This window comes from Eschrichtius robustus, chromosome X (genome assembly GCF_028021215.1).
Source record: "Eschrichtius robustus isolate mEscRob2 chromosome X, mEscRob2.pri, whole genome shotgun sequence".
Lineage (NCBI taxonomy): Eukaryota > Metazoa > Chordata > Mammalia > Artiodactyla > Eschrichtiidae > Eschrichtius > Eschrichtius robustus.
In genome coordinates, this window is record NC_090845.1 from 136,039,800 (window position 1) to 136,053,332 (window position 13,533).

General features: G+C 40.2%; 1 protein-coding gene across 1 annotated transcript; it reads right to left on the minus strand.

Annotated features, from left to right (window-relative positions):
* Positions 1-5,757: 5,757 nt before the first annotated feature.
* RAB39B (RAB39B, member RAS oncogene family) lies at positions 5,758-9,498 on the minus strand. The gene is made up of 2 exons (XM_068533519.1): positions 9,108-9,498; positions 5,758-6,324 (listed from the first exon to the last, which is right to left on the minus strand). Exons 1-2 carry the CDS (start codon positions 9,320-9,322, stop codon positions 5,898-5,900), a joined length of 642 nt encoding a protein of 213 aa, XP_068389620.1. The 5' UTR covers positions 9,323-9,498; the 3' UTR covers positions 5,758-5,897.
* Positions 9,499-13,533: the final 4,035 nt, after the last annotated feature.

Sequence of the window (13,533 nt, forward strand, 5' to 3'; positions counted from 1 at the left end):
ATATTTATTGATGATTCAAGCCTATATCTATGGTACAGGTTGTGGAAATACTGGTGAACAAGATGAATAAGGTTCTTACTTTCATGGACCTTATAATTAGAGTAGGCAGAGGCCAGATCATGCAAGACCTTGTAGCCATGTTAAGAAATGTAAGGTTTGTTTGGATTTTGTTCTAAATGTGATGAGAAACCACTGGTGGGTTTTAAGCAGGTGAATGACTTGATCTGATTTGCATTTTGAAAAGATCATTCTGGCTGTTATGTTGAGAATGTGTCATGGGAATAAGAGCAGAAGTAGGGAGACCACTTAGGAAGATATTAAGTAGTTCAGCAAAGAGTTGATAGTGGCTTAGACAAACGTGATAGCAATGGAGATGGAGAAAATGGCAGACCTGGATATATTTTGAAGATAGAGCTGATAGGGCTTGATGATTAATTTGATATGGGAGGTGAGGGGAAGTGAGGAATTAAGAATAACTCTTTAAGTTTCTGTGTTGAACAAGGGGGTAGATGGTGGTGTCATTTATAGAGATAAGAAAGACTGGGGTTGAAGGAGCACATTCTGATAAATGTTGATCTCATACTGGACAGGTGAAGTTTGAGGAATTTGTGGATGTGTTTAGTAGGCAAGTTGGTTGTATTGGTACAATGCTCAGTGGGCTGAAGTCCTTCATTTGGGAGTCTTCAACGCAAAGACAATAACTGAAGTCATGAGAGTAGGTAAGATTGTCTAGGGAGAAGAGAGGATGGAGAACGAGGAAAGAATTGGGCCTCCCACAGAACTAAGAACACTGACTTCCTGAGAGGCTTGGTGCAGGCAGAAATCATTCCACCAGCACTATGCCGGCAAAGGTCGTGCATGACTTCCTTAAATGCTATGGATATATTTTAGTCCTTGTCTTTCTGAACCCACTGCTGCATGGTGATACTATTGTCCACTCCTTTCTGTGAAACTGTGCTCTCCAGGTTTTCCATTCTCTCCTTCTAAGTTCCCTCTCCCTAAAGTTTGTTGTTCCCCAGGGAATAATCATCTACTCGTAATTCCCCAGTGGTTATCCGTTTTAGTCAGCTGAAAACCCAAAGTCCTTCCAATGGCCTTCAGAAGAACCCTTAAAAGTGAAGTCCATCCCCATCCCATCACCCGTGCAACCTTGTTTCTTACTGCTGACCCCTTGATCATTCTACTCCAGCTACACAGTTTTCTTTCCTGTTCATCAAACGCACCCAGCACATTCACACCTCAGGGCCTTTGTACTTGCCCTTCACTCAATCTGGAATTCTCTATCTTGAGATGTCTGCATGGATTTCTCCCTCACCTCCATCAAGTTCTGAAACCAACGGCTTCCCAAATCTGCAAGCAGCTTCCTGATCCTAGAGAAGATGAGGCTGCAGAAGTTGTTCCTGACAGCTCAGCATAGAGTCTGACTCTTTAGTCCTCTTCTGTGTGGAGAATAGAGTGTGGGGGCAAAGAGTGGAAGCAGTGAAATCAGCTCTCACAGTAACTCAGGCAACAAATGACGGTGTGACACGTTCCATTTCTGATCCTAATAGACTCTCAAATGGAGATATTGGCTACACAGTTGCTTCTAAAGGTCCAGAGTCCATGGGAAAGATACGAGCTGGAGATAGAAATTCAGGACTCGTTGGTAGTTACAGCCATGGAACTGAATGTGGTCACCAAGGGACTTAACATAACTGAAGAAAAGATAATCAAGCCCTGAGGAGTGATAAACTATGTTAAACGCTGTTGCATTGTTGGTCCTTCCTTCCTTCCCTCCCTCTCTTTTTCCCACCCTCCCTCCCTCACTCCCTCCCTCATTCACTCATGATTATAAAAGTGATAAAGCTGCACAGAACTCAGCGTACCTATGCCCAGACTCAGAATCAAACATCTTCCCCCTTTTTTTTTACCCTCCCCAAAATATGTACTCTAAACCCCAGGCAATGTTTGTATGCTCCAAGTGATCCTGACGCAAAGAGCACACCTTAGTAGGACTTGAAAAGACTGGGGCAATTTAGCCTGGAGAAAAGAAGACTTGCCAGGGAAGACAACAATTGTAATAAGCTACCTGGCCTCTATCTGAAGAAAACAAAAACTCTAATTCAAAAATATACATGCACCCAATGTTCACAGCAGCACTATTTACAATGGTCAAACATGGAAGCAACCTAAATGTCCATCAACAGATGAATGGATAAAGAAGATGTGGTGTGTGTGTGTGTGTGTGTGTGTATATATATATATATATATAATGGGGTGTGTGTGTATATATATATATATATATATATATATATATATGTATAAAATGTGGTGTATATATATATAATGGAATATTACTCGGCCGTATAGAAAAGAATGAAATATTTTCATTTGCAGGAACATGGATGGACCTAGAGATTATCATACTAAGTGAAGTAAGTCAGACAGAGAAAGACAAATATTACATCACCTATATATGGAATCTAAGAAATACAATAAACTGCTGAATATAACAAAACAGAAGCAGACTCACAGATATGGAGAACAAACCAGTGGTTAGCAGTGAGGACAGGGAAGGGGGAGGGGCAAGATAGGGGTAGAAGATTAAGAGGTACAAACTACTATGTATAAAATAAGGTAGCTACAAGAATATATTGTACAGCACAGGGAATATAGCCAATATTTTGGAATAACTTTAAATGGAGTATAATTTATAAGAACACTGAATCACTATTTTGTACATCTGAAATGAATATATTGTAAATTAACTATACTTCAATTAAAAAACAAAAAAATTTTAGGAGCTATTTAATAAAAATGGTTAAGGGCTTCCCTGGTGGCACAGTGGTTAAGAATCTGCCTGCCAGTGCAGGGGACACAGGTTCGAGCCCTGGTCCAGGAAGATCCCACATGCCGTGGAGCAACTAAGCCCGTGAGCCACAACTACTGAGCCTGTGCTCTAGAGCCACGAGCCACAACTACTGAGCCCATGTGCCACAACTACTGAGCCCACGAGCCACAACTACTGAAGCCCACGTGCCTAGAGCCCGTGCTCCGCAACAAGAGAAGCCACCGCAGTGAGAAGCCCACGCACTGCAACGAAGAGTAGCCCCTGCTCACCGCAACTAGAGAAAGCCTGCGCGCAGCAACAAAGACCCAAGGCAGCCAAAAATTTAAAAAAAAATAATAATAATAAATAAATAAATTTAATTTTAAAAATGGTTAAAATTTAAATAAAAAGATCCTTGACTAATAATTGCATTGATTCAGATTTAGACTTGACAGAACTGATGTTTCCAAAGGTGGTATGGGATTTCCAGGCATTAGTGAGGTCTCTGTGACTTTCAACATGATGATCATATAACTTTCTGGCTTTAAGATACTGTTGTGCATAGCATATGTCACAGCTAACTGATGTTCTTTGTAGTGGTTGCTACACTGTAGTGACAGACTCCTCTGGAAACAGCTACAACACACACTTGGAATCTCACAGTCACATAATCAACCATTTTACTAAATACAAGCATATTTCCATTCACATACAGCTAAAGAAAACATCTTTTTCACATTTCATTACAGTGCACAACAAAGTGAGGAAAAGTATACAGTACATTTTATTCTGGAATATGAGACAATCTAATCCAACATGCAGTTGTGGTCTTTGTTACAAGTTAGTTTACCTTGTCTTCACCTATGTAATAAAATAGCTTCTAAAGCTTTATCCTTAATAGTGTATTAACACCTGATTTTTTTCACACATTTTCTAAAACCCAGTTATTGCAGTGACAACAGCACTGAATTCTACTAAAATGAGTTTGAAAGTTCTAGAACTTGTTTAAGCAATTAAGCTCAGCCACTTCTGCTGGATCTATGCTGAGAATTTTTAAACCTGCCTAAAAAATGCAAGGAATGGGAAAAGTATACATATGATGTATTTAAGTCAAGAAAACGGTAGAGAGTTTTGTTTCTATCCTTTTTTTTTGAACTGACAGAATCCAGTCAACTCTCATCTATCCACTGGATAATCTTGCTTTCAGAATCTTCTAAACATAATTAAGTATAGTAGTTGATGAAACTTTGTGTTAACCCAATTTACTATCTTTTGTTTGTCTTCTACAACCACAAAGCTGGCAACTTAATTACTCCACCCAAGCCAGGTCATGCTAAACGAAGGAAGAGACGATGACTGGGTCACTTGGGGTTGATGCTGCACGTAGGTCCAAGGTGGTTTGTTTCCATAATTTTCATGATCTGACTTCTTTATTCCGGCTGAAGTAAATCCCCCAAATTTCAGATTTGGTTACATCCATCCTGAAGTTCAGTACCATATTTCAAAGCAATTTACCATCCTCAGGCTTTCCTATCACAATGGATATGAGAAAGCTGACTCTAATCAGAATTATTTTCTTACTGTGAAAAGTATGGCTTTTGCCTAGCTGAACTGGCTACAATTCAAAAAAATCATTTAAAGCATCACGTCTCTTCAAGAAGATAATGGAACCTCAAGCCAACCATTCCAAGTTTCTGATGCAGTTAGCTGCCTGTTCACCTGAGAATTGAGAGCTGACTTTCTAGGGTAGACAGGAACCCAGGGTGGGCATAAGGCAAACAAGTGGCCATGGTCATTGTGAGGTGAGTATTTTAACCCCATCCCACTCCCCATTGCCGTATTTGGTTCCTTTCAATAATATATCCACTGTGTTTCAGTGATAAGAACATTTATAGCCCGAACAGTTCCAACGTGTTTTCACTGTGCAGTTATTCACTTGTGTAAAATCCTCTTGTCAATAATACCTGAATGGGCTTTACCTTTGACTCATGCCCGGGTTCCCTCAGGATTATAGCTGAGTTGTAATCAATAAGGAAACATATCCTAACATGTAGAGAATATTTATTTACAGTCATATCGCTTCCAAAGTAAACAAATTAATAACAGTTTATTCATCTGACAGCAGGATGATGCGGTGAAACAAGAACCAGGGGTCAAGTGACTCTCCTGCCCCTCAGTTAATTTTTTCGTAAACTGGGGAAGAAACCCTAACGGCTTGCTACGATGATCAAATAGGTAAGCCAATGAACTGTAATGTGTCTGTAAGGCTTACCGCACCTCCTGTTGAGCAGGTGTTTACCTTCAGATTGCAGTCGCCAATGCAGTGAAACCCCAGGCGTGGTCAGAGGGGAAGGAGGGCATGGGAGTTACAGTGTTTCTCTCTTCTACTTACACGGTAATTTGCCTGGGACAATTTCTTACACACAGCTGGTTATTCTTTCACAAGGCTGTACATTTTTTCAAGTGTGACAATAACAGTGTGTAAAGAGCCTCCCTTTTCCACATTCACACCGTTTTCACTAGAACACCAGGCCTTGAAAGGGTCTTAGCAAAAGGCTGGTCCACACCCCTCATTTTACACATGAGTTGTTTAGAAGCTAATTGGTACCTTTTAACCAAACCCAGCACATATGTTTAGTGCAGGATATTCTCACTGATTAAGCTGATCTCATACTCTTTTTTAGGTTGGCTAATTGTTCCCAATGTGATACTTTTCTCCCCTTTACATATTTCTTTATGATCGTGACCTATGAATGAGCTGAAATACCAAGAAATAGTTGTCCTGACCGTGGGTGTACTTTTCTGGGGCCTAGCTCCCCAGACCTCAGTTCCTTGACATGCGGTCCACAGAGGGCACACAGAGCGGCCACTGCCCAGCATGGGCCACAAAACAGTGCCAGTTCCAGCACCCAGGCTCCCCCACCCACCCACCCACCCGCCCATCACCTGTCCAAGGGCCCCTTGGGGAGCTGGCTCACTTGGTATCCAATATGGAGGTTGAGTTCTCTTCAGTCGCACGATGATTCTATTCATTTTGGTCACTTTTAAGTTCAGGTGGGAGAGCATGTTTTGGAGATAAAAGGGCTGACTAGCACAGACACCTTCTCTCTGATTTGACAACCTCTTCTGAAGAGTGAACCACGTTTGGTACAAATCCACTCTTCACCCCTTCCCAGCCCTCCTGGATGGTAATATCCCCCCTTTTAACCAGCTCGTATATGTCTCTTGTCAGGTCTGTGAAGGCTTTCTCCACATTAATGGCATCTCGGGCTGACGTTTCAATGTACTTCATGCCGTATGCAGCAGCCAGTTTCTCTGCCTCGTGGCGAGTCACTTGCCTCTGTGTATCCAGGTCACACTTGTGACCCACGAGAACAAATACAATTTGGTAGGGCTGAACGTGTACTTTGGTCTCTTCTAACCACTCATGGACATTCTGGAAGGACCTGCGGTTGGTAATGTCAAATAAGAGCAGACCACCTACTGAGTTCCTGTAGTAGGCACGAGTGATGGATCTACAACACAAGAAAGAAGTAAAGAATGAAGGCCATGCCCAAACTCCTGCACTTCAATGAACTCAGTGTATTCTGTTGTCTCTGGTTAGTGACATAGTCCTTTGGTGAAAATTGTTTTCTTTTTTTAACAAAGGAATACAAATGTCATTCCATAATAATAATGATATATGAATTCTCAATTGAGCAAAACTTCGAGATGGAATCTTCTAGAAACGAATGCTCATGGACATACAGGCGTTTTCCCTCGATTTAGGCAAGTGCCACAGTTAACTCTCCATGCCCACATCTGAATAGCTGAATGAGAGACTTCCTCTTCTGTTCAGTGGGATACCTAAGTAACAGGTTATCATGAGGCAAATGAAATAATGGATGTTAAAGTATTCTGTGACCTGGAGAACTCGTTACAAATTATAGTAGTTGGAAAAGGATTTTCTAAAAAATAAGAATGAATTTACGATAGTTGACAGAAAATGCTTATAAGTATATAGGTGTATTACAATATACTCCATTTCTTCCCATTTATCATTACCACGTTTGTCTATTATTATATTTTTATTTTAGTCTAACAGGGGTCCCCAGTCTCTTCTGCGAGGAGGAACATAATTTTGTTATTTATTTTCCAGGCCATGTGGGAATAGGAAAAAGAGGGATGGTCTGCAAAGGCCTTGAGCCAAGTGTCTGCTGGCCCCACTTCCTGACACATTTCGAAGAGGCTGGCTTGGGAGCCACAGGCTGGGAAAAACTGCCCAAATAGCCAAAGCTTCCCCTTAAAATGCTATGATTTATTTAAAGCATTGTAGAATGCTTTAGAATGTTTCTAAAACCTATTATACATTTTCTGTGCTTCTTAAGCAGAAGAAACCTCGTGCATTTTCGCTCCTTGGTTTGAGGAGCTTCATTTTCAATACGCATTATGGTACTTTTCTCAGAGCATATTAGACATTGTAGAACTTCTTGCTTGTACAATCACTTGCTTTAGACTACTGTGCTTTTTGATCTATGTTTATTTTTAGTCCTTCTGTCTCCTTGGATGAAGATCAACAACGAGGGACTCAACAGCTTAAGGCTTAGGGCAAATGGCCCAGTGGTAACAGAATAAACAATGTCCGGGGAATTAAAGTCCAAGCTAGATGACGGTAAGGACAAACCTTACAAATTGAGTTTGTCTCCAGAACCAGGCAAATCGGCCGTAAGGACTGAAAGCATTTCTAATTCCCTTATGGTTGAAGATTCATGGAGAATGGTAGGTGTACCAGAAAATTCAACATGAACGAAGATTGTGATTCATGAACAGCTTGGTTCAAGAAATCAATAGGCAAGCTGTAGTCAAAACTCTAAAATACATGATTACATTAATGGTTTGTGACTATTTAGAAAGTAGCAAAGCCCTTTCTTTATAAATACAACACAAGGCTACATAAAAATTAAAACCTCCCATACATCAAAAAATTTTCTTAAAGTTAAAAGACAAATGAAAAACTGGGAAAATAGTTTACAATATCCATGACAGAAAAGGATTAATGTTCTTAATATATAAAGAGCTGTTAGAAATCACTATCACCCAATAAATAATAATCAGTGGGTAGGAAAAGGCTGTTCATACAGAAAGAAATTCCAATAGGCATAAAAGATACCTTTCTTCAATTATAATATGAGAAATGCAATCACAAGTTCAAAAAGTGAACCTGAACAAGGATATTTGAAATTTTTTCTCCCCACCCCTCTTCAACCACCTAAGCAGCATCTTCTACGCTTGATTAGCGTTCGATAGCTAAATGAAGAAACGATCCTAAACATGAGCTATTGAGCCCTCTTGATCTAGTTCCTGCTGCTTGGCATGACTGTAGCTCAAAGTTTTCTGTGTACACTGCTCTCCCTCACTTCTGTCTTCACACATGCTGCTTCCTTGCCCTGGGCTTTTCCTGTTTTGCTTGGGTATCACACTCATCAGGCCTCATCTTCTCCACTTAGCCTTCCCTCATCTGTGTTCATACGTATAATTACAAATGATACATACTACAAGGGCCACCAAAGGGTTGTAAGAGAAAATTAAACCTGTTCATTGAGTACTCAATATGTGCTAAGTGTTCTGGTAGGCCGTGGGCATACAAATATGAACAAGGCACTCTTTTGTGTAATTGCTGGTCTATTTTGCCCCCAGTATGCTAGCACAGACATTCTAAGAGGGAAATGCCTATGTCTGTTTTGTTTACATGGCATCCCCTTGCAGGAGTTTCCTCAGGCTGTTTTCCCAGAAACAGTGCAGTGTCTGGCATATAGTGGATGATCATTCAATGTCTGCTGGTTGCAAGAAGGCATCAATCGTCAGTGTCTATTTCATATATATATCTATAGTTCTATATAGTATCTATGTTTATATCTATATATATCTATATCTAGCTATCTATATCTCTATCTCTACATCATCTATCTATATCTGTCAGTCACATTAGGATGACCTGGGGACATTTTCGAGATGTAGTATAGGGACTGAAATTGATGAATTACAGTGATCAACTCCAGCTCGTTTGTTAGCCACCAAGGGGCAGGTTGGTGCACTTGTGGTGCCAGCAGTATGTATTATTGACTGGCCTTCCCTGCCAGGGTGCATCTTTCCCTGCACTGAACTCCCAGCTACCTGAAGGTGGGCTTGAGCAGAAACTCTCAGACCCTCGGTATCTTCCCTAAGGGCGGCGACCAGGGCCAGGAAGTCCTCTTTCCCCAGGGACGGTGCAAGCCCCGAAGACCCTCCCACTGCTCGCGGGCCCGGGCTGCGCTCCCACCTGAACCTCTCTTGACCCGCGGTATCCCAGATCTGGAGCTTGATGCGTTTTCCTGGCTCGATCTCCACCAGACGGGAGAAAAAATCCACCCCCACCGTGGGGTCCGAAACCTGGGCAAAGCGGCCCTCGGTGAAGCGGCGGATCAGACAGGACTTGCCCACCGTGGAATCCCCGATGACAATGAGCCGGAACTGGTACAGCCAGATGGCCTCCATGGCCGGGGCTCGGCAGGTCTCCTCGGCCCGGGCCGTGGGCGGCGAGATGGGGGCGCCCGGCCGAGGCCTCAGAGAGCGCGCCTCGGTCCTGATCTAGATCGGCCACGAGCGCATCGTTGGCCTGGGAGCCTGAGGCGAGGTAGGCCCAGGCGCAGGGAGAGCGGAGGGACGGATGCTGCGCTCGCAGAGGTGATGAAATGGCAGCAGCATCAGCACCGCGCACTCTGACTCATCACCGACTACAGGGTTACTGTAATCCTCCACGTAGAGGCGACGCTCAGGACCGCACTGTCTGTAAGAGGAGCGCACACAGAAATGGCCGGGAAAACAGCTCGTTCCCTTCCTTTCTCATTCCTCTTCTTAATTAAAAAGTTTCTCTATCTTTCAAATTGCAAAAGTAACAACACCTCTTCATTAAAACGAACGAAACAATACAAAAATATACAAAAAAGGAAAGTCTATTATTATCTGCCCCCTACCTCCCCAAGATATTAACAGTTTGTTATATATTCTTCCACGTGTATTTCTATGAAAATGTATATACATATACACATTTATTGCTGTTTGATTTTTACAAAAATATGATCGAACTGGACCATTACTCTGACACTTGCTTTTTGCAATTAATAAAGAATCATTGGCATCTCTCCATTTCCAACTATTTTCCTTTTGCCATAACAATGCTGCAATATTCTCTTAAGTATAGTCACACATACGTTATTTCTATGAAACAGAGTCTTAATAAGAAAGACCAGGAAGTCAAAGAGTATGAATATTTTAAATGTTATATATATATGGGCATTATACTTTGCAAACACACTGAGCAATTTAAATTCTAGTCAGCAAGATGTGAAAAGACCATTTTTTTGGCATTACTTCAAGCATCATATATGATATTCTTTCTTAATTCTTGCCAATCTGATGTCATTAAAAATAAATGGGATCATAGAATATGTAGACTTTTGTAACTGGCTTCTTTCACTTACCATGATGTTTTAGAGTTCATCCACATTGTAACATGTATCAGGACTTCATTCCTTCATATAACTGAATACTATTCCATTGGGTGACATAACACATTTTGTTTATCCATTTATCTGTTGATGGACATTTGGGTTGTTTCCGTCTTTTGGCTATTATGAATAATGCTGCTATGAACATTTGTGTACAAGTTTTTGTTTGAACACGTACTTCGAACTCTTTTGGGTTTAAACCTAGGAGTAGAATTCCTGTGACCTATGGTAACTATATGTTACATCCTTTGAAGAAATTCCAGACTGTTTTCCACAGTGGCTGCACCATTTTACATTCCTACCAGCAGTGTATGAGGGTTCTGATTTCTCCATAGCTTTTCCAACACTTGTTATTTTCTGACTTTTTGATTCCAAACATCCTAGTGGGTATGAAGTGGTATCTCATTGTGGTTTTGATTTGCATTTCCCTGATGACTGATGACAATGTGCATATTTTCACATTCTTATTGGCCATTTGCATATCCTCCTTGGAGAAAGGTAGGCTCAGGTCCTTGGCCTTTTTTTTTTTTTGGCCGCCGAGTGGCTTTTGGGATCTTAGTTCCCCAACCAGGGATTGATTGAACCTGGGCCCCTGGCAGTGAGGGCTCAGAGTTCTAACCACTGGATCACCAGGGAATTCCCCCTTTGCCCATTTAAAAACTGGATTATTTGTCTTTTTATTACTGAGTTGTAAGAGTTCTTTACATATTGTAGGTGCAAGCCTCTTATCAGATATGTGACTTGTAAATATTTCCTCCCATTCTGTGTGTCCTTTTTGAACTTCCGTAAGGGTGTCCTTTGAAGTGCAAAGTTTTAAATTTTGATGAAGTAAAGATTGTCTGTTTTTTCTTTTGTTGCTTGTGCTTCTGGTGCCATGTCTAAGAATACTTTGCCAAATTCAAGTTCATGAAGATTTACTCCTATGTATTCCTCTAAGAGTTTTGTAGTTTTAGCTCATACATTTAGGTCTGTGATTCATTTTATGATAATTTTTATACATGCCGTGAGGTAGGGGTCCAGCTGCCTTCTTTTGCATGTGGATATCTACTTGTTCAAGCACCATTTGTTGGAGAGACTATTCTTTCCCCATTAAAAAAATATATATATATTTATTTATCTTATTTTTGGCTGCGTCGGGTCTTAGTTGCGGCACTCGGGATCTTCGTTGCGGCCTGCGGGCTCCTCCTTGCTGCGCGCAGGCTTCTCTCTAGTTGTGACCCATGTGCTCAGTGGTTGCAGTGGGTGGGCTTAGTTGCCCCGCGGCATGTGGGATCTTAGTTCCCTGACCAGGGGTCGAACCTGCATCCCCTGCATTGGAAGGTGGATTCTTAACAACTGGACCACCAGGGAAGTCCCTCTTTCCCCACTGAATGATTTTGGCATCCTTGTTGAAAATGAGTTGACCATAGACTGGTTTAATTCTGGACTCTCAATTTTATTCCATCGGTCTATGTCTAGTCTTCTTCCAGTATCACATTGTCTTGACTGTTGTAGCTTTGTAGTAAGTTTAGAAATCGGGAAGCATGAGTCCTCCTACTGTGCTCTTTTTTTCCAAGATTGTTTTTGGCTACTTGGGGCCCCTTTCAATTGCATATGAATTTTAAGATCTGCTTGTCAATTTCTGCATATAAGGCAGCTATGATATTGATTGAGATTTCATTAAATCTGTAGATCAGTTTGGGGAATACTGCCATCTGAACAAAATTAAGTCTTCAAATCCTTGAACATAGACTATCTTTCCATATATTTAGGTCTTTTAAAATTTCTTTCAACAATGCTTTGTAGTTTTCAGTTTACAAGTCTTACACTTCTTTAGCTAAGTTATTCCTAAGTATTTTATTATTTTTGATGCTACTGTGAGTGAATTGTTTTCTTAATTTCATTTGCAGATTGTTCATTGCAAGTGTATAAAAATATAATTGATTTTATATTTTTCAAATTTTTTTTTTTTTTTTTTTTTTTTTTTTGGCCACACCATGCAGCTTTGCAGGATCTTAGTTCCCCGACCAGGGATCAAACGCAGGCCCTGGAAGTGAAAGCGCTGAGTCCTAACCACTGGACCGCCAGGGAATTCCCGATTTTTTTAGTGTATTCTTTAAGATGTGGTCAAATGGTTTTTCTGCATCTTCGAGATGATCATGTGATTTGTTTTTATTCTATTTGGTATAATGTATTACATTAATTGATTTTTGGATATTGAGTTAACCTTGCATTCCTGGTATAAATCCTACTTGATCATGGTGTATAATTTTAAAAATATGTTTTTGGATTTGATTTCTAGTATTTTTGAGGATATTTTCATTCATATGCATGACATTTATTGGTCTATAGTTTTCTTTTATTGCAATGTCCTCTTCTGGTTTTAGTATCAGGGTAATATTGGCCTCATAAAATGAGCTGAGAAGCATTCTTTCCTTTTCTGCTTTTTGGAAGAGTTTGTGAAGAACTGGTATTAATTCTTCTTTAAATGTCTGCTAGAATTTAGCAGTGAAGCCATCTGGGTCTGGGCTTTTCTCTGTGGGTAGTGTTTTGATTACTAATTCAATTTCTTCACTTGTTATAGCTCTGTTCAAATTGTCTATTTCTTCTTGAGTCAGTTTCAGTAGTTTGTATCTTGGTAGAAATGTCTCAAAAAAAAAAAAAAAAAGAAATGTCTCCATTTCATCTAAGTTATCCAATTTGTTGGCATACAATTGTTCATAGTATTCCTTATAAAGGAATACTATGTATTCCTTTAAAATTTTGTGAGGTCAGTAGTAATGTCCCTTCTTTCATTTATGATTCTAGTGATTTGAGTCTTCTTTTTCTTCTTGGTCAATCTAGCTAAAGGTTTGTCAATTTTGTTTTCAAAGAACCAACTTTTGGTTTTGTTTATTCTATTTTTTCATTTGCTCTCCATTTCATATATCTCTGCTCTAATCTTAAGTATTTCATTCCTTCTGTGTGATTTAGTTTGTTCATCTTTTTCCAGTTCCTTAAGGTGCAAAGTTAGGTTATCGATTTGAGATCTTCCTTTTCTCTAAATATAGGCATTTACAGTTATGAATTTCCCTTTGAGCACTGCTTTATCTGCATCCTATAAGTTTTGATATTGGTATCTTCACTTTCATTTGTCTCAAATTATTTTATGATATCTCCTTTGACCCATTTGTTACTTAGGAGTGTTTTGTTTAGTTTCTATATATTTGTGAGTTTTCC